This window comes from Hypanus sabinus, chromosome 18 (assembly GCF_030144855.1).
Source record: "Hypanus sabinus isolate sHypSab1 chromosome 18, sHypSab1.hap1, whole genome shotgun sequence".
NCBI classification, from domain to species: domain Eukaryota; kingdom Metazoa; phylum Chordata; class Chondrichthyes; order Myliobatiformes; family Dasyatidae; genus Hypanus; species Hypanus sabinus.
The window spans coordinates 10,874,152-10,900,494 of NC_082723.1; the positions used below are offsets into that span (position 1 = coordinate 10,874,152).

At 46.0% G+C, this 26,343-nt stretch overlaps 1 protein-coding gene and 1 non-coding gene across 2 annotated transcripts; one reads left to right on the forward strand and one right to left on the reverse strand.

The window, feature by feature from the left end:
• The first annotated feature begins 1,056 nt into the window (after positions 1-1,056).
• LOC132377478 (uncharacterized) lies at positions 1,057-20,655 on the forward strand. The gene is made up of 8 exons (XM_059943754.1): positions 1,057-1,222; positions 6,160-6,225; positions 6,835-6,880; positions 10,682-10,793; positions 13,245-13,366; positions 14,057-14,205; positions 16,349-16,381; positions 19,836-20,655. The coding sequence occupies exons 1-8, from the start codon at positions 1,071-1,073 to the stop codon at positions 19,885-19,887; spliced, it is 732 nt and encodes a 243-aa protein (XP_059799737.1). The 5' UTR covers positions 1,057-1,070; the 3' UTR covers positions 19,888-20,655.
• Positions 20,656-24,581: 3,926 nt separating this feature from the next.
• On the reverse strand, positions 24,582-24,670 carry trnar-ucg (transfer RNA arginine (anticodon UCG)). The gene is given in 2 exon segments: positions 24,582-24,617; positions 24,634-24,670. It is a non-coding gene; the product is annotated as a tRNA-Arg (tRNA).
• Between the last annotated feature and the right edge of the window lie 1,673 nt (positions 24,671-26,343).

The following is a 26,343-nucleotide window of genomic DNA, read 5'->3' on the forward strand; positions in this document are numbered from 1 at the left end:
TGTTTATTGCAATTGTTTTATGTTTACTATTGAGCTATGTTTGCCAGATTTTCTTAAGCCTGAAGTAAATTCTGTGAAAAGGTTTGACTCTGTAGCAGTCGGATTTTTTTTTTTTGCTTTGACACCTAGATACCTATATCTTTCATTGTCATCTATCTGTTGTATGGTATCATGCTAATCGGTTTTAAATTCGACTTACTCTATTACTTCTTTCTCGCTGTTTAATGTTCTGTACTTACCTTGTCCAGAGTAACATAGAAACATAGAAAACCTACAGCACAATACAGGCCCTGCGGCCAACAAAGTTGTGCCGAATACGTCCCTACCTGAGAAATTACTAGGCTTACCTATAGCCCTCTATTTTCCTGAGATCCATGAACCTACCTACATATCTTAATAGACCCTACCATATCCGCCTCCAGCACCATTGCCAGCAGCGCATTGCACGCACTCACGCATAAGTTCCTAATTTTCGAAAAGAGATCTGCTATTGTATTAATTGCTTTAGCTTCATTGGTGATGTAGCGTTTAATTTCAAATCGTCCAGGAAGGTGGGTTAAGGTAAGATCGCTTGGTTGTTTCTGAACTGAAACCCTGTGCTTCTCCGATTCAGTCAATTACAGAGCGTGTTCGCAGACGGTCCAAATCCTAATCGGCATTGAGTGTCGCCCGGAAAAATGCTTTGGTTTAATTTGAAACGCATGGGGAACCTGCGCCACCGTCTCTTGTGCAGTCGAACGTGCCGGGGTCATTCTTTACCGTGAGTCTACATGAGCGCACAGTTTCGCAGTCGGTATTGCTGCACGGAGGGTTTTTATCTGAGGTCGTTTCCTCAACTCCTGCCACTGGATCCGACCTGTGGGTGGACAGTTCTACCCTGGACTCTACTCCAATAACATCACTGAGCGTCTTTACCAGAACAACAGAACAGGTGCAGCGGAAAAGCAATGACGACCAACCTGGGACTCTAACGATGCTGATGCCTTCTCTCATTTGCTTAAGTGACTCAGGTTAATTTGGAAGCTTTGTCTCACATACTGTCCTCGGTTTGCACAATGTAGCTCCATTCGATGATGCAATACTTGCGGTTGGAATACTTAAAATCACGAGTTGTTTTTTCCTCTCCTGCATTGGCTGTTCTGGATAGCATCAGCACGTGTCATCCCTCCGTATATAAAGGCTCTGGACAAGCGAACACCCAGTACAGCAAGTCAGCACTGAGGTAAGCCGTAGCACTTAGCGTCTGGCAGTAGACAAGTGACTATACTGTACATATAGTGTCTTTTTTTTCTCTCTCTCTCACCCCCTCTCCCTCTCCCTCTCTCTCTCTCTCTATGTCTCTCTGTCCTCTCTTTCTCTCTCTTACTCACACCATCTCCTACCTCTCTATCTCTGTTCCGGCTCCTTTCTCTCCTACTTCCTCCAGTATCCGTCTTACAATTTCATCTCTCTTTCTTTCTGTCTCTCTCCGCCATTCGACCCTCCTTCTCTGTCCCCATTATGCAATATCCCTCACCCAGCCCTCCGTTTCTACTGAAATAGATGTACCCACCTCGATCTTTACCCTCCAATATCGTCTTCATCCCATCCAAAGAGACTCTGTATCAGACAAATCAGCATGCCGGAGATGTTTGTGAGGTTAAACCTGGGGCTCGGTTAATAATTACACCAGGAACACTGGGTCTACATGCATCTCTGTCATGTGCGCAGATTATGGGGCGAGGAAAATCACTGTCAGTGGTGCTCAGGTCACAGTGACGTCAGCTCATGAACTGAGGGGTGTCACAGGTTCTATTACCAAGGTTTCTGACCACACTAGCCAAAGTGACGGTATGAGCGAAGGGCAGGGGGTGGGATGATGAAAGGGGATACGGAGCCGCTGAGTGTGTGGGAAGGTGGCAATGGAAAATCTTGTGGATTATTATAAGGGTATCTACTTTCATACAGAAGACAGAGTCATTATTAAATGAAAAGAGATATGTTGGTGGTGATGCCCAGTTTCAGGAACTGTTGCACCATACGCAGAGATGAAAGATAATTAAAATCACAATTCTCTTCTCCTGCATTGACTGTTCCGGATAGCAGCAGCCTGTGTCATTTCTCAGTACCTAGAGACTCTGGGCAAACGCACACCCAGTACAGCAAGTCAGCTCTGAGGTAAGCCGTAGCACTTAGTGTCTCTGCAGGGGAACTACAGTCACTGGATGGTAAAGACTAGGGATTATGCTGTACATATTGTCCTCTCTCTCTCTCTCTCAATTTCATATCTCTCTCCTCTCCCTCTGTCCCACTCCATCTAACTCACACCGTCTCCTACCTCTCTATCTCTGTTAATATTCAGTTTTTTCCCACTTCCTCCAGTATCCGTCTTACAATTTCATCTCTCTCTATCTCTCTCTCTTACTGTCTATCTCGCTGCCATTCGTCCCTCCGTCTCTGTCCCCATTATGCAATAACCCGCCCCCAGCCGTCCGTTTCTACTAGAATATATGTATCCACCTCGATCTTCACCCTCCCATATCATCTTCATCCCATCCAAAGAGACTCTGTTTCAGACAAATCAGCGTGTGGGAGATGTCGGTGAGATTACACCTGGGGCTCGGTTAATAACCACACAACGAACAGTGGGTCTATGTGCATCTCTATCATGTGCGCAGTTTATGGGAAGAGGGAAATCACGGTCAGTGGTGCTCAGGTCCCAGCGTCGTCAGCCCTTGAACTGTCACAGGTCCTATTACCAAGGTTTCTGACCACACTAGCTAAAGAGACGGTATGAGCGAAGGGCAGGGTGTGGGATAATGAAAGGGAATACAGAGCATCTGAGTGAGTGTGTGGGAATGGAAAACCCTGTGGATAGCTATAAGGGCATCGTCTTTGGTGTAGAAGACATAGTCATTATTAAATGAAAAGAGATCTGTTGCTGGTGATGCCAGTTAGTGGAGCTGTTGCACCATACCCAGAGAATAAAGATCACCATAGGGGAACAGTCACTAACCCAGTCTATACCTTATACTTCTCCCCGGGCACGTCAATGCGTCTAATTTTGTGCATTGTATTTTGCTGATGTACCCATCGTATTGTTGACAGCTTTAGTGAAAATTCCCGAGGGATGGAAACTGGTTTCTCCTCTATTGATAACCAGAATGAGAATCACAAAAAATGCTTTTAGGATCTCAGCAGGCCAAACAGCATCACTGAAAAAAAAAGTGCAGTCTGAGATTCGGGCCGAAAACATTTCGGCAGGACTGGAGAAAAAATAACAGCTGAGGAGTAGATTTAAAAGGCGCTGGGTGGGGAAAGCGAAACACTAGGTGTTAGGAGAAACCTGGCGGGGAGCCAGTGGTGATGAAATAATTAGCTTGGAATGGGAAAGAGACAGGACCATTTAAGACAGAAAAAAAAATTGTAGGAGGCGATGGGCGGTCAAGGAGATGTGAGAGAGGGAAAAGGAGATGGGGCATAGAAAGTGGGGGGGGAGGAGGGTCGGTGGTTTGGAGGGCATTACTGGAAATTTGAAAAATCGATGTTCAGCTTATCAGGTTGGAGGCCACCCGTACAGAATATAAGGTGCTGTTCCTCCATCCTAAGTGTGCCCTCATCACGACAGAGGAGAGGGCCATGGATGGACGTACAGCAAATGGGAATGGGAGGGGGAATTAAAATGGATGACCACTGGAATGAAAAGCCTCATCCTGGGATCATATGCAGCGGTGACGTAGGAATTGAGAGACGGGGATGGAGTTTTTAAATGTAGTAGGGTTGAACAAGGAATAGTTCCTCTAGCTCCCGCCCCCCCCCCATCTTTCCATACGGATCGCCCCTACGTGACTCCCTTGTCCATTTGTCCCTCCCCACTGAATTTCCCTCCCGGCTCTTATCTTTGTAAGCGGAACAAGTACTACACCAGCCCCTGCACCTCCCTCACTAACATTCAGAGCTGTTAACAGTCTTTTCATATGAGACGACACTTCACTTGTGAGTCTGTTGGGATCTTTTATTATGTTCTGTGCTCCCAGTGTCTCCTCGTGTACATCAACAAGGCTCGACGTAGATTGCGAGACGGCTTTGAAAAAGACCTGCGCTCAGTCCGCCAGAACAAGCGGGATATCCCAGTGGCCAGCGATTTTAATTCCAGTTCCAATTCCTGTACCGACATATCCATCAATCAGTGTCGTGATGAGGCCACGCTTAATTCCTTCTCACCATTTCCCATCCCCTTACTCCGCCGCTCACCTTATCTGCTTGCCCGCCAATCGCCTCTCTCTGGTAGTCCTTCCCCCACACACCCCATTTTTTGTTCTTTCTTCCATGGACATCAGTCTCAGAACAAAGGCCATTGTCACTCCCGGTGAGGCCTCCAGTATATTGACCAGACTCGACGGAGATTGGGAGACAGCGTCACCAAGCATTTACGTTCCGTCCACCAGAACAAACGGGATCTCCCACTGGCCACTGATATTTAATTCCAATTCAAATTCCCACTCCGATAAGTCCATCAATGGCCTCCTCCGTTGTCGTGATGAGGCAACGTTTAGGTTGGGGGAACAACACGTTATATTCCGTTTGAGGAGGTGTAACCTGACGGCACCAAAACCGATGTCCCCACGCCCCCTCCCCTTTTTATCATTTCCCATCCCCCTTTCCCCCTCTCACCTAATATCTTTGCCCACCTGTCACCTCCCTCTAGTGCTCCTCCCCAATTTTGTTTTCTTTCTTCTATGGCCATCTGTCTCTTGCACCAAACATTTTATCCCCCCATAGATGCTGCTGCTTTGTAGAGTTCCTCCAGCATTTTGTGTGCGTTGCTCTGATTTCCGGCTTCTGCAGGTTTTGTCTTGTTTGAGAATTCGGGATCCTATTTATTATCACTGACATTCACTGTGTGACGTGAAACGTGCTTTTGTAGCTGCAATACAGTGCAAAGACAGAAAATTCCCAATAAGTACATAGGTAAAGGGAGATAGATAGATAGATAGATAGATAGATAGATAGATAGATAGATAGATAGATAGATAGATAGATAGATAGATAGATAGATAGATAGATAGATAGATAGATAAACCAACCGACAGATGTGTAGATCAATAGATCGATAGATAAATGAATAGACAGATGGACACGGTCCAATGGGTAAAGTCTCAGCAGGATGGAGTCAGCGAGGATGTTTCCCCTGACTCAGGTGTTTTGGATCAGGGATCTGCTCCATCATCAAGGGAGGACATTGGCAATCAATCTCAGAATGAAGTGTATCATCGTTAACATATTTGGTGCAATTTCTTCTTCTGTTCCAACAGCAGAGCGTGAGAGTGAAACATTGTAAATTGCAATAAATAAATACTTATGGCAGACAGGAGCTGTCAGGAGAGGAAGGGAAGAGACATTAGATGAAGTACACTTCATTAGAACTGACGAGGGAGAGAAACGTAATTTGATCTGGGCAGCAGAGAAGGTGGGAAGGCTCTTTAGAAATGAAACATCTCTGCTCGGCTGAGATTTGACTGAATTGGTTTATCTGATGTACGAGGTACAGTGTAAAGCTTATTTTTACACTCCACACCAAACCCCCTCCTTCTGTCCGACTAGCCCTACCCTCAACCCACTCTTATATGTTCCTTACCATGTCCGTCAAATTCCACTCAATCACTCATCCTCTCCCGCCTATCCTCTTGCACTCCCTCCTTACCCATCTCTCTGACAGAAACTCTGTCTTTTCCTGGAGTGGAGGAGGCTACCTGAGGTGTTCTAACCGATGTAGGGCATGCATAGTTCACACGGCGGGAACGTTATCCCATGTAGCAGAGGTTTCAGTAGCACACAGTATAGATCGAGGAGGCGGAGTGAGAGGCTCACCAGGATTGATAAGTGACCGGAATCAACTAGGACTGGCTCTCCTGCTGTCGAGGATGCTAACCAGAATCCGCTACGGTGCAGTGCGGAGGATAGTGCTTGGGTAGAGTTACACTGACACTCCATCCCCCGTATCGAGATGAGCCAGTTAAAATAGTGGGATTATAGCCAATGTACGAATTATTTCGCAATACAATGCTGTTGAGTACTAGAACTGGCTCGGCGGGCCGAAGGGCTGTTTGCTGTATAACCCTCTGAATGGCTTTATGTCCATGGCAAATACTGGATAGTGACTGCTTCTGTTTCTCATAGGGTAACAATGCTGCCCGTGTTTCTGCTTGTCGCCTCGCTGGCCAGTGTGGAAGGCTTCAGCAAAGAGTAAGACGAGAATCAAATTCCTTTCCTGCCGTAGTCCCACCATCTGCCGCCCTATCCCGACTCCTTGTATCCCTGCCAGTGCTGCCTCCGTGAGATGCACTGCCTCCGACCAGGCACTGCCTGCCTCGCCTCCCTCCTTCAATCAGTTTTCCGGGACCAGCCGCCGTCCCCAACCCGGCTTCCAGTCACAAACTCCGCCTCTTCAATCCATATCGCTTAAATCCTGATTCTCCCTGCGACGGAAACCGAGGCAAGAACCACAACTGAGTAGTTGGATTAAACATTTGTACCGAGCCACATCAGTAACGGTAGAAACTTGGCAACATACAATATGAGAGCTAAGAGCCAAGCTCCTTTCAAAAAATACATTTGCGGTCCCCTATCCAGCACGGTGTCTTTCTGCAAACCAGCCTCCCACCAGATAACATCCCCCATATTTAGCACACAGCTCTCTTAATGTCATACCTTGTTACTCTGTCGGGTTTGATCTGACAGCCATTCTCTTCTGACGGCACACATCAGAGAATCCACTGTTTTGTGGAATGTGTGGGATGCTTGTCTGCGTTGTCTATTGAGCTTCTGACTCTCTCATTGTGTTTTTGCTTCCAGTCATTGCTTGGGATATGATGTCCTCTGCACCACTGCGGATTATGAGGTAATGTGATCGCTGACTATTACTTTCTTCTTCCTCCTTCCCCCGGAAGTCCCGTCTCTCCTTCAGCCACATCCGTTCCCCAGAGAACCTCCCTGTCACAGATCATTGTTCACTGTTGACACTTGAGCCTCAAATTACCCAACACCGCCATGTGCAGATTCCCGTCCACGTCATTCTTCCTCAGACCGTAGGGACAAATTGCCTCTACTCCTCCGTCATTGGTTCTGAACTATGGAGCTGCTCATCCCTCAGCACTGGGGAGTCAGACACAGCTGGAGAACTGCAACCAGCTGACTACCCACCCTGGCCCCACTTCACCCAAGGAGGGAAGGATGAAGTGTAATTTAAGGACTTTAAGAAAGATGTGTCTTTTGGAGAGGGTACGAAGGAGCTTTACTAGGATGATTACTGAATTAGTGGGTCCGTGCTCTAGTAGGAATTTGCGCACACTCGGAATGCTTTCTTGAAGCGGTGGTAACTGGGGCGAGGTCATTAATGGTTTAAATGTTTGAGAAGTAACTCTGACATGTGTTTTACGTGAGAGGTGGTAATAGCATCGAAGTATGCAGGAGGCCGTCAATTGTGAGTTTTTTTTTCTCTGTCGGTGGAAGGACTTCAAAAACGTACTGAGACTACAAAACTTCTATGCGCATGTCAGAATAATAGTGAAGAGTAACAAGTGTAGAGAAACTTGGTTTTCAAAAGTTATTGAGGCCATGATTAAGAAAAAGAAAAAAAATGTACTTCATAAGTATAGCCAGGTAGGAACCAATGAGGTGACTATGGAGTACAGGAATTGCAAGATAGCACTTGAGGAAGGATTCTGGAGGACTAAACGAAGGCATAACAGTAGGCAAGGTGAACCCTAAGCAATTATACAGAAATGTTAAGAGCGAATGGATTACCAAAGGCCAGAATTGCTCCGCTGGAAGATTAGAATCCATGTGCAAAGCTGTAACAGATGGGGGATGTTTGTTTTTCCTGAAGATTTGCGCACGGATTCTATGGAAGTGAGGCAAAGTGGCAGAAACATCATGGGTTCTGTACAGATTACAGATGAAGAGGTGTTTTCTAACCTGAGGCAGACCAGACAGGATAAATACCCAGGAACTAATAATGTGCTCCCTCGGACACCACAGGCAGCCAGCTCAGACATTCCTTGGGCCTGAGCAGAAACATTTAAAACATGCTTTGCAATTGGAGAGATACCAGAGGATGAGAGGATAACAAATGTTATTCCGCTGTTTTTAAGGCTTTAAACGTCAAGCACGAAATTATAAACGGGAATTTCTGACATCAGTTGAGGAAACTGGAAATTATTCCAACGGACCTGATGTAGAAGTATTTGGATAGACGTTGACTAATTAAGTACCAACAGCAATGGCTCGTGCCTGGTAGTTTATTTCTAACCAACTTATAAGTTTATCAGGAAGTTACCAGGAAAATAAATGGATGAAGGCAAGGCATTGTGGGAGAAACCAGACAGTGGCAGAAGATGGATGTCTCTCAGACTGTGCCCTGGGATAATTGATGTGTTATAGGCTGTGCTTTGCTGTTTTATTGTTGTTTTATTTCATCTATATCAACGCGACTGATGATAATTTGGTTAGCTGGGGCAGCAAAATGCCGATGACACCAAGTCTGGGGATGCAGTGGGCAGCGAGAAAGACTATCTTGGCTTCCAGTGGGATGTGCACCAGCTGACAAAATGGCCTAAATTATGGCAGGTAGAACTTAATGCAGCGAAGTGCGAGGCTTTACACTTTGGCAGGACTAAACACAATAAGTTTTACATGGTGAACATCAGGACACTGAACAGTGTGATAGAACAGAATGATCTGAAATACGGTACATAAATCGTTGAAAGTGTCGCCATGTATAGATAGGGTCGTCGTGAAACCATTCAGCACATTGACCTTCATTAATTAATGTATTGAGTACAGGAGATGAGATGTTGTGTTGAAGGTGCTTCAGACGTTGGTAAAGCCCAATTTAGAGTATTGACTGCATTTGTGGTTAGCTTCATACAGGAAAGATGTAATTAAGAAACAGTACAGTGAAAATTTACAAAGATATTGCCGTATCCAGAGCACCTGCATTACAAGGAAACATTGAAAAGGTTTGGAAAGTATTTCCTGGAAGATAAAAGATTGAGAGTGGTCTTGAAAGATGTTTACAATGTTACGAGTGGTGTACATTGGGTAAATGCAAGCAAGATTTTTCCACTGGGTTAGCGTGGGACTACAACCAATCTCCTGGGTCGAGCGTGAAAGCTGAAATGTTTAAAAGAAAAATGAGGGGGAACCTCTTCGCTCAGAATTTCGTGAGAGTGTAGAATGATCTACCGGCACAAGTGAGACATGCGAACACGATTTGACCACTTAAGAGAAGTTTGGATCGTTACATGGATGATAGGGGTCTGGAAGACTTTGGTCCCAGTGCAGGTCGACTGGAGCAGCAGTTGTAATAGTCATTGCATGGATTAGTTTGCTGAAGGGCTTGTGTTGTCTTCTCTATGACTCTATGAGGTTTTACAGACAACATTTTTCACCCCGAGTGCCCTGAGTGCCTCGAGTGTGTGACCTGCGTTGTTAGACCATAAGGCCATAAAATATAGGTGTAGAACTAGGCTATTCTGCACATCTAGACTTCACCATTCAAATACGGGCTGATACAATTCTTCTAGTCATCCACACTCCACTGCTTTTACCCCATACCTTTTGATGCACTGGCTAATCAAGAACCTGTCTATCTCTGCCTTAAATACGTCCAGTGACCTTGCCTCCAAAACTGCTCGTGGCAACAAATTCTACAAATTACCGCCCTCTGAATAAAGTAACTTCTCTGCATTTCAGTTTTAAAAGGGCGTCCTTCAATTCTGAAGTCGTGCCAATTTGTCCTAGAATCTTCCACTTGCCATATCTACTCTGTTCAGGCCTTCTAACATTCTAACTGTTTCTACGAGATCCCCCTTCATTCTCCTGAACTCCAGGAAATACAGCCCAAGAGCTGCCAGACCGCCCTCATACAGGTATCTCTTTCATCCTTCTCATTTTTGTGGAAACAGATAAATTAGAGATTTTCCCGAGGCACACGAAGGAAAATGTTAGGGTCAGGACAATGTGAAGAGAAAGGAACTTAGCTTAGTTAACCAGTTGATTACGAATTTAATTGACCCAACTCAGTACTGTGGGCCGAAGGGCCTGTTCTACTTCCTTATGTTCCCTGTTCTTTGGTCGATTTGTCACAGCTACATTGCTACATACAGTAAATCCACCGATATCATTTGCGCCTAACACAGTCTGAGGATGTGCTGCAGTAGTTCGCCAGGATTGGCACGCTTCGAGTGCCAACATATCTTCCCACTAATGACTCTCCATGACCAATGCATCCTTGTAATATGGGAGGATACCAGAGCACCCGGAGGAAACCCACGCGAGCACGGGGAGAACGGAGAATTCTTTACAGCCGAGAATGATGATGTGGACGTTGGGGAATTGAACCCATTTGCGAGTCCTATAAAACTCTAGTTGGTTGTTACAATACGCTGCCGCCTTGCCAGGGTACGTTCGGACCACGAAGGGACTATTGATACATGTGCGCATTACTGAGTGTATCTGTTCAGAGGAACTTCTGCCACTTTAAGCCCTTACGCTGGTCAGTGTCATGACATTCCGTCCGTTGCTATGCTCATATCGTTCTGCCTCCCCGTAAGCTGGCCTTCCTCCTCAATTCTGAAACGCACATCACCGAACCCCTCTTACAAATCCGTACAGTAAGAACTCCATCCTCCGTCAACAGATCCGCCATTACAATGAATCGGTCTGGGTCGGAATACACTTCAGGCTGGGCTTCGATCTCAGACCTTACGTGGTACCGCTGCACTACTATCTCAAACAGCAAAACTCGGAAGGTAGGAAAACGCCCAATTTTGATGGTATCAGAAAGAATCTGTCGTCTGTCAACTGGGACAGGCTGTTTCAGACACTTATGTATTTGTTAAGTTGGAGGCTTTGAAAATTGTCGTTATGAGAGTACAATGCTTGTATGTAAAAGGTAAAAATTACAAGTGTAGAAAACCGTGGTTATCTAGAGATGTGGAGGCGCAGGCTGAGAGGAACTGGAGATGTCTATCATGTATAAGCAGGTAGGAACAACATATGTTTTTATGGAGTAACCCTAATGCAATGGAACACATAAAAAGGAATCAGGAGTGCCAAAGGAAGGCATGAGTTTTCCCCAACAGACAAGTAAAGGGGAATGATCGGGGATACTACATATATGTTAAGAACAAAAGCATTGCAAAGGACAAAAGTTATTCCTCTGGAAAAACTGAATGGTATTCCATGTGTATAGTCAAAAGAAGTGGGGAGGTCATAAATGATTTTTCTTTTTCATCTGTATTTAGTCAGTAGACCGCTACAGCATCTATAGCACAGAGGCAAAGCGGAAACATCTTCACAGAGGAGGACGTGTCTGTTGCCCTGTCGCAGCTTAGGGATACAAGTGGAAACATCACCGGCTTGTTAAAAGTGATAGTCAGCAGTATGTGATGTATCAGAGGACTGGAGTATAGGTAATGTTTTTCCTGTAATCATGAAGCAGAAAGCTATCGGGCGGTCAGCCGGCTACTAATAGTGGCAAAATTAGTTGAAGGTATTCTAATCAAATGGATACATAAGTATCTGTTTTAACATGGATGAGGATTAATCAGCTTAGTTTCCTGCCTATACGTTATTGAGGCCGTTGCCACTAAAGTTGATGAAAGCAAGGCTATGGACATTCTATACATGGATTTCAGTAATCCAGTTGAGAAGGGCCCGCGTGGGCGTTTGGTCAAGAAGTTTCGATGCATTCAAGATTAGGTAGTAATTTGAATTGGACACTGGCCTTGCGGAGAAGCGAAGTACATAGTTGCCTCTCTGGCTGGAGACCTGTGACTAGTTGAGAGCCGTAGGGATTGATGCCGTGTCCGTCGTTGTTTGCCATCTATCTAAGGGATTTGAATGATAATGTGGTTAACTCGATTCGTAAAATTCAGGGACCACACTAAGATCGGGAATATAGTAGACAGTGAGGAATACTGTCATGGCCTGCAGCGGGATTTGGGCGAGCTGGAAATTGTGCTTAAAACGGCAGATGGAACTTAATTCAGTCAAGTGCGAGATTTGCAACTTCAGTCAGACCAGCCACGGTAGATCTTAAACAGTGAAAGACTGGGCACTGAGGAGTGCGGCAGAGCAAAGGAATCTGGGATTACAGGTCCATAATTGACTGAAAATAGCGTCACAGGTTGATCGGGTCGTAATAAGAGATGTTTGTAAATTGGTCTTAACTAAAAGTATTGGGTAAAGGAGATGCAAAGTTATGTTTAAGTTGTCAAAACTGAGAAATAAACAAGTTTGCAAGAGAACAGAAGAATTTTTATAGGGAATTCCTGGGTCTTAAGGACCTTAGCTATAAGGGAATATTGAATTGGTTAGGACTTTAATTTCTGGAATATAGAATATTTAGAGGAAATATCACAGAGGTTTATTAATTATGATGGGTATAGATAGGTTGAACCATTCAGGTGTTTTCCACCGAGGCTAGGTGGGAATAAAAGCAGAGGTTAAGAGTGAAAGTTGAAAAGTTTGAGGGGATCCGTCTTAACTCAAAAGTTATGGCAACGTTTAAAGACCTGGCAGCAAATATTGGCGCATGCGAGCTCTTCAAAGTTTAAGCGAAGTATGGATACTAACATAGATGGGGAGAGTATGAAGGGTTAGGATCCCAGTGGTGATCGAAGGAATCGGGCACTTTAACTCGTTCAGCACGGAGCAGATAGGACGAATGGCCTGTTTCCGTGCTGTCCTCTACTATAACTCGATGACTCCATGACTCAAAATGAACTAGATGAGGTAGTGTAAATTGGAATATTAAGCTTGCAGGTGGCAAGAAGCTTTGCTGACCTGGAGATAATGTGGAGTATTGCTGTACGCTGCAGCAGGACGGAGACAGGATGTGGTGGTAGGCTAATAAAGAGTAGGTGTTGTTCAACCCCGACAAGTGTGAAGTTAGATTGTAGAAGGAAATTTGGGATCCGCACCACAGATCTGCAGCAGAAATTGACATGGTTATTGAGAACGCATGTGGTGTGTTGCCCGGGGTGGTGTCAGAGGCAGGCACAATAGATCACTTAGGAAACTCCTTGATAAGCATATGGAGGTCTGTGTGGGAGCGATGATTCAGATTGATCTTAAAATAGCTTGTAATGTAGTCACAACACCGCGGAACGTAGAGTTTGTATTGAAACTAATGCTTTAGTATATTAGTGTTTCCAAAGACATGTATTAAGGATTATAATAGTCTGCAACACTTTTAGGGATGGAGATCCAACTGACTGGACAATTTCTCATTTCATTCACCGGGCATGGAGCGTCTGCAGTCTACTACATGCTTCCCGAAGAGCTCTGGGACAATCCTCCAACAGCAACCGACCCACGAGTGAGTACCAGCTGAAAGCGGACATACGTTGTATTGTGTCTGACCCCCCACCCCCCTCAATCTCTAGAGAGGCAGGTGTTCAGGAAGGAGTCTTGCAGAATCGTCTGAATGTAACTTCTTTAACAGCATCTGAAATCAGACACAAGTACTTGACCAGGAGGAAAAACTGGAGTTGGTTCAGGTGTTTGAGATTAAGCCATAGAGATCTGTCAGCACCGAATAATGTCAATGTTTTCCAGGAGGGTGTGGAATTCGGCACCTCAAGACGCCTTTGCTGTCCAATATGAAGGAAGAGTTTGGGGTTACTTAAATGCACACGGTGCAAAAGGATGATTATCTTAACGGGAAATCATGCCTGACAAATATGCCGGTATTCTTTGAGGAAACGACAGGCCGGTCTGAAAAAAGGCGAGGAAGTGTGATAAATCAGTGTATCTGAATCTGAACCTGAGGTAGATGCAGTAGTCATGGTGGGTGCGTTTCTAACCGATTGTTTCTGTTCCGGGATGATAAAGGGAGAGGAGGTGTAGGGGGAAGTATCGCTGGTCCGGAATCTGGGCGGTGAGTGGAACTGCAAAGTGATCTCAGATATGACTTGACAACTGATTGAATGGAAGAACAGGGTGGAAAGCGGGGGGCTGGTGAATCGGAATTTCCCTGTTGCCATATTACGCTGTTTGCATCTCTCAGGTGTTCGTCACTCGTTTACCAATGATGGATGTGTTCGCCATGAAAAGCCATTGGTTTCACTTTTCCGACCTAGTTGATTACAAGCGCAAGATCACTGCGCAGAAAGTCCATGTCAACAATTCCAACTTCTTCCTGTATTCCTGCTTGAGGTAGGTCATACAACGACACGTTTATTTAGGTTTTTCTACGATCAGTGTCCAATGGGCTTTCCTAGAATGTACTGGGGCAGCTCGCAAGATTCCGGAGCTAACATATCATATGCACAGCTTCCTCATCAGAACCCACAGTTTCCCAATATCCAATGACAGCAGCATGCCTCCACAGGACAACCCCACTCCGTGGTGTGAGGAACACTTACTCCGAGGGTGAATCCATCACTCTCACCACGTCACCAATAGCAAACGTCTTAACCCCATGCAGATACAGCACTGGAAAGTGAAACACGAGATTTCACCCAGGTTAACCAACAACCACTCTTCCCTCTCCCAATCCCTGTCCCGGGCAAAAGATCTGAATTTCATTGCTGGTGCTCCGAGACTACGGAGAGCATAAAGCAGAGCCACCATGTAGTGTCCCGTTTTGGATGTCCAGACACAGTTAGTCCGCATCTTTGTCCCAACTTCCTGCAAAGTCACTTCATGCACTGTCAGAATCAGACCATTATCACTATCCCATCTAAAGACAACACCTCGCATGAAGGCACCGTGAATCCCCGTGTTGTGCGAGGCGGCATTGTGTACGTCCTGCTGAGCGAGCAGTGAACCACGTCTACGGGCTCACCTCGCTGCACACGACTGAGGCTTCTTCAGATTCTGGCACCAATAAATTCGAGGCCAAAGGCTCAGAATTGGTGAGTAAATGCATGAGGAAGATTGTCTCTGTGAGCGGGTCGATAAATAAATCAGAGACAATGTATCATTAGGGTGCTCACGCTGACAGAGGGGTGGAAACTCTCCCATGGTGAACCCCATCTCCTCACGCTGCTCTTTCAAAGGGAAGGGACCGTTTGAACGACTGTCCTCGACTCTAAAGTTGAATGAATGAATGCTGTTCGACCACAGAGCCCTGCAAAAAATTCTTAAGCTTTTCAAATTTTCCAGACAGATTTCTCAGTCAAGATCTCCCCTGTACAAAACACTGCTGGCCTGAGACTGTTTTATCATAAGATACTCCAAAGTTTCACCCTCAATAATGACTCAAAAATCTCATCAGCAGGTAGCGGTACACGGACGATTAATAATTAGTTTTCGATAAGATAATGAGATGTGGGAGAAGTATTGAACCATTCGGCCCATCGAGACTCTCCACCATGTTATCTCGCCTCATTTGTTATCACGCTCGCCTCATTTCTCCTGTTTTAATCTCTGCACTTTGTTACCTTTACAAATCAAAAGCCAATCAAACTCCACCTTAAATAAAATCACAAACACGGCCTCCACATCCATGGCAATGAATTCTTCAAATTCAGCATCTTCTGATCCTCATGTGCTGTGCTGTACTACAGCATGTTCTATTAAGCTGGGGGGTTAGATGGGAGGCAGGGTTTAAGAGTCGACAACAACATTGTGACCGAAGGGCCTGCACTGTTCTGTACTAATCTATCTTCTATGTTCTAGCGAAAGGAATTCTTCATCCTCTCTTAGGCTACGCCCTCTGCTCCAATCCCCAACCCCCCATAGGAAACGTCCTCTCTCCAGCTACTCTAACCAGGCCGTTCAATGGACCATGATTTTCCAGCTCATTCTTCAAAACTACATCTATCGTTGAGCTGAGAGTCTCTCGCTAATTCTATACCTTCATCTTATCCTTGAAACAGGTCTGCAGCTTTAGGTAAAAGAGTGTAAATGGATGTGGAATGTTCTGTGTGCGAGCGGGGCGGTAAATGAACCAGAGCCGCTGCAGTATCGGTTGGGTGTCCATGCCTACGGAATGTTGGGAACGCTCTGGCGGTGTCAGATAGAAGGCTCGCTTATCACACTGCTCCCCCGAGGGGTGAAACGGTGTGAAAGGCTACACTGTGTGTCCCTAGAGAGAAGCTCGGTCAGTGTTCGAGAGAACTCTCCAGTTCCGGCATCAATAGAGGGAAGGAATTTGGTGGGATTGTTGAACTTGATGTTGACTCGTCAGGGGTCAGTGTGCCCAGACGGAAGGTGGGCTGGTATCCCGGCGCTGCCACTGAGCATCTTTGGAAGGGTTCAGGCGTCGGGTGGCAGTGATCAGGGAAGAGATGGTCTCAGTTAACTGGATGGTGTGCGGTCTCTAATTCTTTTTTTTTCCACAACCCCTGATTAGGGACTCAGTGGTGATCCCTACTTGGATTACAGGGTAAGTGACAGGAGAATGTTGTGACTGTGATCGGGTCTGTTAATGAATCAGAGGCGCTGCGGTATCAGGTGGGTGCTCACGCTGACGGTCGGTCAGGAACAGAAAATATGGAACACTAGGCCTCTATGTTCGCCCTTTATCCTTGATTGTTGCCGACTCAAGACCTTCATTCCTAAGAGCTGTCTTTTTTTTTCTATTATACATGTGTCTAAGAGTTTCTTAAATGTACCTGATAGATTTGTCTCTAACAGGACTCCTGACACCGCGTTCCACACACCCACCATTATGTGTAAATACATACGCCAGGCAGCCCCTATACCTCCGTCTAAATACATTAAAATTATATCTCCTGATAGTTATTTCCACACTGGGAAAATTGTCTTTGGCCATCCACATGACCTATACCATTTAACTTGTACAACCCTACGCAGTCGCCTTTCACCCACTTCACTCTAAAAGGAAAAGCCATAGCTCGCTAAACCTATCCTCATGTGAATATCCCTCCAGTCTAGGCAGCATACTGGTAAATCTCCGTTTTTCAGCTTCGAAAGCTGTTACATACTTCCTGTAATGAGGCGACCAGAATTGAGCACAATATCTCCAGTTTAAATGAGCGGCAACATTACTTGTGGCTTTGAACTCAACCCCTCGACAATTGAGGCCAACATCTCATACAGTTTCATAACAACCTGTTCAACTTGTGTGTCAACATTGATGAGTCTATGAGCGTGAAACTAAAGATGACTCTGTTCTTGCACACTGATAATGAACCTGTCATGAACCCTGCATTTTGCATTCAAATTCGACTTTGCAAACTGTATCACTTCACACTTTTCCACATTGAGCTCAGAGATGCCAATTCTCAGCCCAACTTTGCATTCCTCATTGCCCTGTTGTAACCTACATCACAATCCACACTATCCCGAAATGTCATCTGGAAATGGAACAGCCTAATCACCCGCTTCCCGAACAGATTTCTGCAGAACACCACTGGTCACCGACCTGCAAGCGAAATACCCTCCACCTGCTACCACACTCTGTTTTCTGTGGGTAAGTTAGTTCTATCTACAGGAGCCATGTTTGTCTGCTGAGAAAGTTTTCCTAAAATCTTCATCAGTATGCTTTGTCTAATAATTAAAAATTTGATTCCGTTTCTGAGACATGTCCTGGCCCTCTTACAGCCATGATCAGACTATCGTTCTTCAACTGTCCAGAAATACTGTCGAAATATATCCTCCAACAGTTTGACCGTACGTTGGGCCTACTGGTCTGTAATTCCCAGCGTTTACCCTGTTTCTTTCCTAGGTCAAAGGAATAACAGCTGGCAACGTCCAATCCCGTGATACTATTGCAATAGCCAGATGACACAGAAAGGTCATTATCGAAGGTGCAGCAGTATCTTCCGTCCCTTCCTGTAGAAAACTGGGATACATCCCCTCCGGCAATAGGAATTTATGTACCCTAATGTTCTCGAAAATTTCAGCTCATCCTTTTTCTAAACATCGATATATTCAAGCATATCAGCCTCTTCTGCATCATGCTCACATTTGAAAAATTCCCTCTCAATTGTGAACACTGAATGAAAATATACATTAAGGACCTTCACTGTCTGGGCCGACCTCAGGCACATATTTACTCTGATCAGTCCTACACAGTCATCCGTCTGATCTTTACATAGGTGTAAATGGCCTTTGGGTTTCTAAGCTCCTGCCTGGCTAACTTGTAGTTCATTTGAAACCTCTCTGATCCCTGCTTCCTAAATCTTAAGTCTGCTTCTTCCTCTCTCTGGACTATCTCTTGTCAACCATGACTCCTTCACTCTACCATCGCCGACCCTGTCTCAATGGGACAAACCTATCCAGAAGAACATGCTAGCTCTTCCTTAAAAAACAAATTCCACAGTTCAGTTGTGCATTACCCTGTGTATATCTCTTCCCAGATTATCTTTCCAACTTCCTGACTCATCACATCATAATTCGCTCTCCAACCAATCAACTGATTTATAATACCGTCTCTTCCTATCCTCATTCAATGCCAGGGTAAAGAATAGGAGTTGTGGTCACTGTCTGTGATAGGAGGTCTGGCAGTATCGCATCGGGAAATATGGCAGATGACCTGGTTCATTGGTCTAATATGGTGTTTCCTTCATATGTACTGCCACTAATGAGTCGAAACCACTTATGGGTTGCTCGAACAGATTCTGCCAATCTAAACCTTTTTCTCTAAGGAGGTTCCAGTCAATATAATGGAGGTTAATGTCACAATAATAAACGTCTTTATGCTTACATATTTCCAAAATCAATCTCCTGAATTGTTCCTCGGTCGTTATTTGGCTATTTAACTGGTCCGTCTACTTCATACTTCTAATAGAATATCTACTCTTCCGGATTCTGCCTCCATTCACATTGACTCACTGAATGATCCGATCACGACTCCTCCATTTGTGCTGCTGTGAGATTATCTGACTCTTGCACTTTTCCCCCAGTCCCGTTTGAAACATAGAAGCACTGAAACATCCAGAAGCGATTCCTGCCATTGTAACAACAAAGCCTCAGTTATGGCCATAACTCCGTAGTTCCATGTACTGAGCTGCTCTCGAAATACAGCTCCATTGTTCCCACACTTCTCGCATTAAAATAGGCGCAGTACAATCCAACCTACTGTCTGTAGGTTCACCGCCTCTCCTTCCTCACAATGTCCCAATACGCCACTGTTTTTTCCCTCTGACATTTCCCATTTCCCTCCCGAATTATGTTTCCGTTCCCCGCCACCTCTATCAAACCTGTCTGCAGGATTTCCCTCCAGTTCATGAGGCGAACTAGTTACCGAAGCGGGTTTTGGGATACCGGATCCACCTCTATTTGGAAAGGTCGAAGTGATTAGGCATAGCCAGGGTGTCTTTGTAGAAGGAAAATCACGTTCCATAAATTTGATCAGGTGTTTTGAACAGGTAAACAAGAGGTCTGACACGGTCCCAAATTGTAAGACAGCTGAAAGGTGACATATAATGGATCCGTCTGGATAAATGTAGGTGGATCGGTGGGATTGGAGACACAAACAGAGAGATGGTGAAGATGTCTGACCCGTTGCCCTGCAGCTGTAAAATCATTGGCACCCAGAGTTGGGAGATCACCTTACAACTGTTCATCATGTTGCTTAGACTTCATCTGCAGGATTGTGTACACCTGTGGTCACTACAATATTGAAGGGATGTGATTTTGCTTGTGAGGGCGGAAACAAAGAATCCCATGGGCTTAGGAAGTCATACTACAGACACGAGAGTTTCTAGTTTAGAAAATTCTAGCAATAAGTCACCCGTTGCTTCTGTGACGCCGCTGTTTTTTTTTCTTTGGAGGGGAACTGGTTTACTGATGAAGAGAACAATACTTTCAGTAAAGGGACTGCTCTTCCACACTCAGGAACATTCCCCTCAACTCTCTGTTATATCTTTCAGTCAGGAGATATGGTTCGTTGCCACCGGCGGATTCGACTGCCCGGCCCAGTGAGGCCAACGAGGACGCTTTGGATCCTCCGCTTGTTTCCTGTTAAACGCCGCTTTCTACATGCTCTCCACTGTTAATTTACTCCCAACACCGCCACTCAGTAATCTCAGCACTGGCCTGTTCACCCGTGGGGTAATGCCAGACACTGAATATCCGTGACCAACCCGTGTGGGATCATCACCTACTCTCACAGGGGCCGCAGAGTGGCTGTATTCGGAGCCCAGTTCTGGGACGTTGGCAACTGTGGTCCTTCGGCTGACACAGGACTATCTGACCTTTGTAATGCGATGTGGCCCAGAAATGATGTTACCTTGTCGGCCTGGTTCGATTTGTCACGACTTCCAGACAGATTGGACGTTTCCTAGGATCTCTTTCATTCCGTGCGTAACAGTACGATAGAGAACACGTCCAGAACCGCGAGGAATCCCAGACTGACGTTTGAGGTTCGAGTGGATGTCTGTGTTTCTTATGCGAGTACACGGCGGAAAGTCAAGAGACACGGGCCACTTCCGTCGGACCGCACGGGTTTTCGGCACCAGAGCTGTGTAAATACTGGGCAGAACAGCCGGCGGATGTTTGATATGATCCACTTCCTGTGTTGATGTAACTGTAAACACTCTCGTGTACTCTGATGGTAGCAGGGGTTCTAATATTTCTTTTTCCACGGCATGTGGCAGCTCCTTCTCGGAGCTCACTACTGACCACACTGCCTTTCTGACATATGTCCCGCGGTGGTATAACCGTTTCCCAAATTAACTGCATGAATCAATAAAGCCAACGCTGTTTGCATTAACTTGGTCTGCATCTCTTATCAAAAGCTGGCTCCTGTCAAATCCGACTGTTCATTGGGAAGGTACATTCAGCGCCACCAGGAATAACCAGCTCCTAGGGCAGTGAAAACAGCATGCTGACACACCCACAATAACAGCTCACCCCTCTTCCCTTCCAACCCTGAGCCACTCTGTGGAAAACTGTCAGCTGATAGTGACGCCGCCTGGGGTGCGGGGAGGGTCGTGTGGAGCAGGAACGGTACACCGTCAGTCACATTACTAACGTGGGCCTACAGCCCAAATGGTCTCTCCCACCATATTGGTGTTACATGCCGTGAGGTTAGATAGGTCAGAGTTGATGGCTCGGATAGTCAGAGCGCAGGAGGATCATCTGCCCGTGGGGTAATGCCGGACTTAACAGCTATCACTGGACAGACGCCATACCCACTCTTAACCACCTCCATCCTTTCGCAGGGCTGTCAATCTACTCGGGGCGAAGCAGCAAACCCATAACGGTATCTTGCAGAGAGACAGTGACATCTGGAATGAGAATCAGAGAACAGTGATATAAAGAATCAGCGTGTGGAGAGGGGACATTCGATGAGTGGCCAGGGAGGGGCGTGGTGTGGATACCGTTGGAGGTGATGTTGCTGTCGGAGGGGCTGATAATTGTTTAGAGAGAGAAAGTATTGGGTTGAAGAGAGGACGAGGGTCTCGGAGACGTAATCAGCAACATCTGAGAAGGGAGCTGTGACTGGGCGTGACTGTGGAGGTGATGGGAGGGGGGAGGTGGATGAGTTCGGAGAGTCTGATTACCGAGGGTTTGACGGTGGGGATGTCAGAATCAGGTTTAATATCACTGCCACATATCTAGACATTTGTTGTCTTATGGCACTAAGACAGAAAATACAAAGTTATAAAAGAATAAATTACATTGAGAAATATATATCAATATTAATTACGTATTTTTCCATGTATACGTAGTTCATAAAGGGAGGAAAATTATGTGGGCGTATATATGAGCTCATTTTCTATTCAGCAATTTGATGGCGGAGGGTAAGAAACTGTACCTGAAATGTTGAATGTGGGTGTTCAGGCACCGTTAACTCCCCCTGGCGGTAGCAATGAGAAGACTGCGTGTCCTGGGTGATGGGCATACTTAGTGATCGATGCCCTATCTCTGATCATCGCCTGCCGAAATGCCTTTGGAGCTGGAGAGGACAATGCCCGACATCAATTTAGCTGAGACTGCAACTTTCTGTAGCCTTTCCGATCCTGCGCAGTGGCCCCCTGAGGAATGGGTGGAGCGTCGGAGGGTTGATCACTGAGAGTTCAGGGAGGAGTAACAGTTCTGGGAGATTGACTGTCCACCCATCTCGATAACACAGTGAGGGACACAGAGAAAACTCGGTGCCTGCGAACTGCGAGGGACCGACCCTGTGGTTGTTCCGGTACTCGCAGCAGAGCACAGCACAAACGGCCCCTAAAATTAGCGCTGGCAATCTGCATGACCATGGTTAATCCTCCCATGTCTCAGCTCCTCTCCTATGCCGGACCCCATCGCCCACAGCTCCTTCATCATTTAAGTATGCACCGGTCTCCACTTTAACTAGTGGATGCAGCTACATGAGAGAACAAATGACCCCGTGCCGCGCTCAAGCCTGAAAATTGTTCCGCTCTAAACCATGTGAAGTGCCACCCTCGCTATCCATGCCCCTTGTCCAATTTCTGCTGCGTTCTGCAATCATCACTCAACTCCCTCCCCGGCAAATACCTTTCGCCAAATCCCTCCGGTTTCTATCCTCTGCTGACACTCTGCGATCAGACGCGTCCTGTCGGGTTATCTCCCAACTGACCCTCCCGGTCTAGCTGTGTTTTAGACAATAAGACCGGAACATACTCGAAAAAAGCTCTAAGCTCTAAGAGGCGGATCATCGAGTCTGCTCCGATCTCTCTCAGCCCAATCTTGTCTTCTCGTAACCCTTCATGCCCCGATTAATCAAGTATCTATCAATTTCTACCTTATAACCCGGCCTCCACAGATGTTTCCCTAAAAAAAGATCCCGATAATCCATCCCTCCTTCCTACACCAGTTCTTCAGCCACACATGCACCTGCCAGATCATCCTATCCTTACCTTTGGCGACTGCACAGGCAGTGGTCTGGATATAAATACCTTGAATGTCCTGTTTGTCCGCTTTCTGTCTAGCTCCATAAAATCTCTCTTCAGTGTCTGCTTATTTCCCCGTGTATGTCATCGGTGGTCAGATGTAACTCGGCTTCTGGTTGCTCACACTCCCCTGTGAGAATGCCGTGGAGCGATCAGGGACTTCCCTGACCCTGACGCCTCGGAGAAACATACCGTCCAGGCGCCACTGTCGAGTCGACAGAATCTAGCCTCTGATCCTCTGACTATTTCATCTTCCATCACCACTGCAGTCCTCTTCATCTCCCTGATCTTCCATGCTACCAGAGTGCCAGACACCAGATCACTGCGACCACCTGCTCCCCACCCTGGAGCAGATGTGTTTATCAGGAACGCTGGAGATATCTCGGAATTCCCACATCTAAGCACAGACCAACTCCGGAGAGATGCTGCTGACATTAAGTTGCTGCACAAACACTTTTATTTACGGGGTAACGCAGACCAAGTTCAAGCAACAGTTCATCGGTGTAAAGAAATGTCCGTTTCTGTCAATTATTCCATTAATTGATAAACATAATATCTAAGTTCTTCCCGGAGGCAGTCGGAGTGTTTTCCATCTTGACACTATAGAATTGGCGCTCGTCAGAGAACATGGCATCAGGTAGAATAAAACTAGTTTAGAATCCGGGAGTGACAGAGCACGGGAACAGAACCTTAGGCGAACGCAGCTCCCGACCTTCACCTCCTACCGATTACTAAACTCTTCCTCCCTTTTATTTTTCTTTTTTCATTATATCTCCGGTATCGTCAGAACCACAGCACGTTCGATAATGAATCCGATACCCCAGTGTAAATTTCCATCGCTCAAGTGACCGACAAAGCCGTAGCTTCCTGTGACATGGAGGAAAAGGAAATGCTAGCGGAAATACTGCCGTCTCGAGGCGAACTGGCGGAATTCGCGCTGAACACTCCTGAGAACAGATCGGGGATGGTTCCTGCTCGGATTGAGTGGGCAGCACGGCAAAGAGATTTAGCTGATTGCACTGTACATCGGCACGCCCTTCAACTCGCTATGAGCAGACAACATCCACGTGCACAGAGGTCCTGACTTCAACGTTCGGGTTTACTTGTCTCCAGTGAGTTGGTATCAACTTTCTAATGTGTTTACCTGAACAGGTAATGACTCAACTAGGTCCTATTACCATCTAGTACCACCTGCTCTCACCATGCAGAGGTCAGACCGCCAATCTACAACAGCAACCACTTTGACAGTGCGATCGATTGTAACTTTGACACTGATATTGGCAGATTGGAGGGGAAGTGCATTCACACCGGGTAAGGTTCGATTTGAAGTGAGTATTCCTGATGTTGAGGCGGAGATGCCCCGTCGGCAACTAGTGATGAAGATATCCAGAGCAAACAGAGAAACAGCGCGCTGAGTCCAAGAATAGGTGGAGGGTTGGAGACAGGAGAATGTACAGTCGGTACTGGGTGGCGAATTCTCGCCGAAAAGGTGGGCTCGGAGACAGAGCTGAATGTGAAATAAACTTACCGTCCCAACAACAGCTCCACCCGAACATCTGAGAAGCTCCAGTGAATTGTTTATGAAAGTGTTTGCAGAAATACCTCACAGACCAGACGTATGTGATGCGTATAACAATGACGTGGAATTAATTTTTCCACTGAGGTGGTATACTTCGATTAATCCCCACGCGGAACTGGGACAACCTTGTTGCAGAGAGTGAGAGACAGAATGAAACCAAAATCACCAATCTGGCAAAACGACCACGACAGGACTCGAACCTGCAATTTTCTGATGACTTCGAATCAAGTACCGAAGTCAGACGCCTTATCCATTAGGCCACATGGCCCCATTCTGTGGGAAATTCCAATGGAAAAAATAGGGAACATACTGACTGCTGCCAGGAGTTTCCACGTGTAGAATGGTTTCCTGACCGAACTAAAAGTACTGGTATGCAGTGTTGTTATCCCAGGTGAACATTCGATCATTGTTCTTAATAACTCTCCATTCATTCCTGCTTCAGGCTGTACGTTTAAATTCAGTATTCTCTTTCTGTCACACAGAAAGGAATTGTAAAATGCCCACACCACTGTCTTTTACGGCCTCGTTATATTCTGTGATGGAATAAGTGAATATGGCCCACCACATTTAATACATTATTGATAGAGTGAACTCGATTTCTTTTTAGATATTTCAGCCGTTGGTTTGTAATCCAGAACCGAACAGCCATGTGTTTGTGTCGTGTTAGCGTTGGGTGTTCGAATCTGCGGCTGCGCACAGCCGGAGGTGCCCTTCAGCATGTTTGGAATGCAGTAACTATCGAGTTATTGCATTTGCCCAATCCACGGAAAGTCGTCATTCTAGAGCCAGGTGGCAAATTCTCTTAATATCTGTTCACTTGAAAACGAGCAATATGATAACAAAGCTACTGAAATTTTATTTAATTCAACATACATTTATCTTATTATACAACAGAAAACACTTACAGCTTCTCCGAGTGGCGGAGCACGGACTGGAGCCTTTTGCCACAGCACGTCCATAGCGCCGAAGGTGCCTGCGTTAGCTATTTCCAAGTTTCCTGTGGTTGGCACAAATCTCTCTACACTTTCCTTATCCACGTCCATGAATTCTGGTAATCACAGCGAGCAAAGGAAATCGACATAGAATCTGAAAACGAATGTGTGAATCAGAAGCAGAGTTTGTAACTGCTCTGAAGAAATTCAGAATCTCCAATCACAAGAGCAAGAATTTGCGGAGTGGTTAAAGCGATTGACTGCTAATCCATTGTGCTCTGCATGCGTGGGTTCGACTCCCATCTTCATCGCGCCATGTTTATCTGGGAGACCATCTTTGAAACAATCACTTCCGAGCCTCCGCCTTTTGCCCCAGGGACGCCAGACAGGTTGGTATGTGAGTCATGAAAAACGATATTCACCATTAGTTCGTCACCAAACTTGGCCACAATGCCACAAGACATAGAAACAGAATTATACTATTCGGCTCATCGATGTTTCTCCACCATGCCATCATGATTGATACATTATCCCTCTCAACCCAATTCTCCTGGCGTTTTCTCGTCACCTTTGACAACCTCACTAATCAAGAACTTGTCACCCTCCGCTTTAAATAAACCCAGTAGGATGGGCTCCGCAACTAGCCATGACAATAAATTCCACTGATCCTTTATTTCCGCATCCCTGTTCTAAAGGGACGTTCATCAGGAAGGGTCATGATGAAGGGTCTCGGCCCGAAACGTCGGCTACTCTTTTCTCACGGATGCTGCCTGACCTGCTGAGTTCTTCCAGCGTTGTGTACATATTCTTTGATCCACAGCGTCTGCAGTTGTATTTTTGAGTTTTGAGGAGGGTAAATGTGATTCCTTGTTGGAGGGTTGGTCGGGGGCGGGGGGGGGGGGGGGTATGTGTGGGTGTGGTACATGTGGTGCAGTGGGCAACCATTACCCCACTGCAGGAAATGTACTTCCTGCTCTGAGGATTTCCAGGCTGTGTATTGGAGGAAATG

Excerpts from the sequence above, each read along its gene's own strand:
- LOC132377478 (XM_059943754.1), top strand. The coding sequence starts at position 1,071 with ATGATGCAATACTTGCGGTTGGAATACTTAAAATCACGAGTTGTTTTT. Across the intron at positions 14,206-16,348 it reads TTCCTGTATTCCTGCTTGAG|GGACTCAGTGGTGATCCCTA; the intron begins GTAGGTCATACA and ends ACCCCTGATTAG. Across the intron at positions 16,382-19,835 it reads ATCCCTACTTGGATTACAGG|TCAGGAGATATGGTTCGTTG; the intron begins GTAAGTGACAGG and ends TATATCTTTCAG.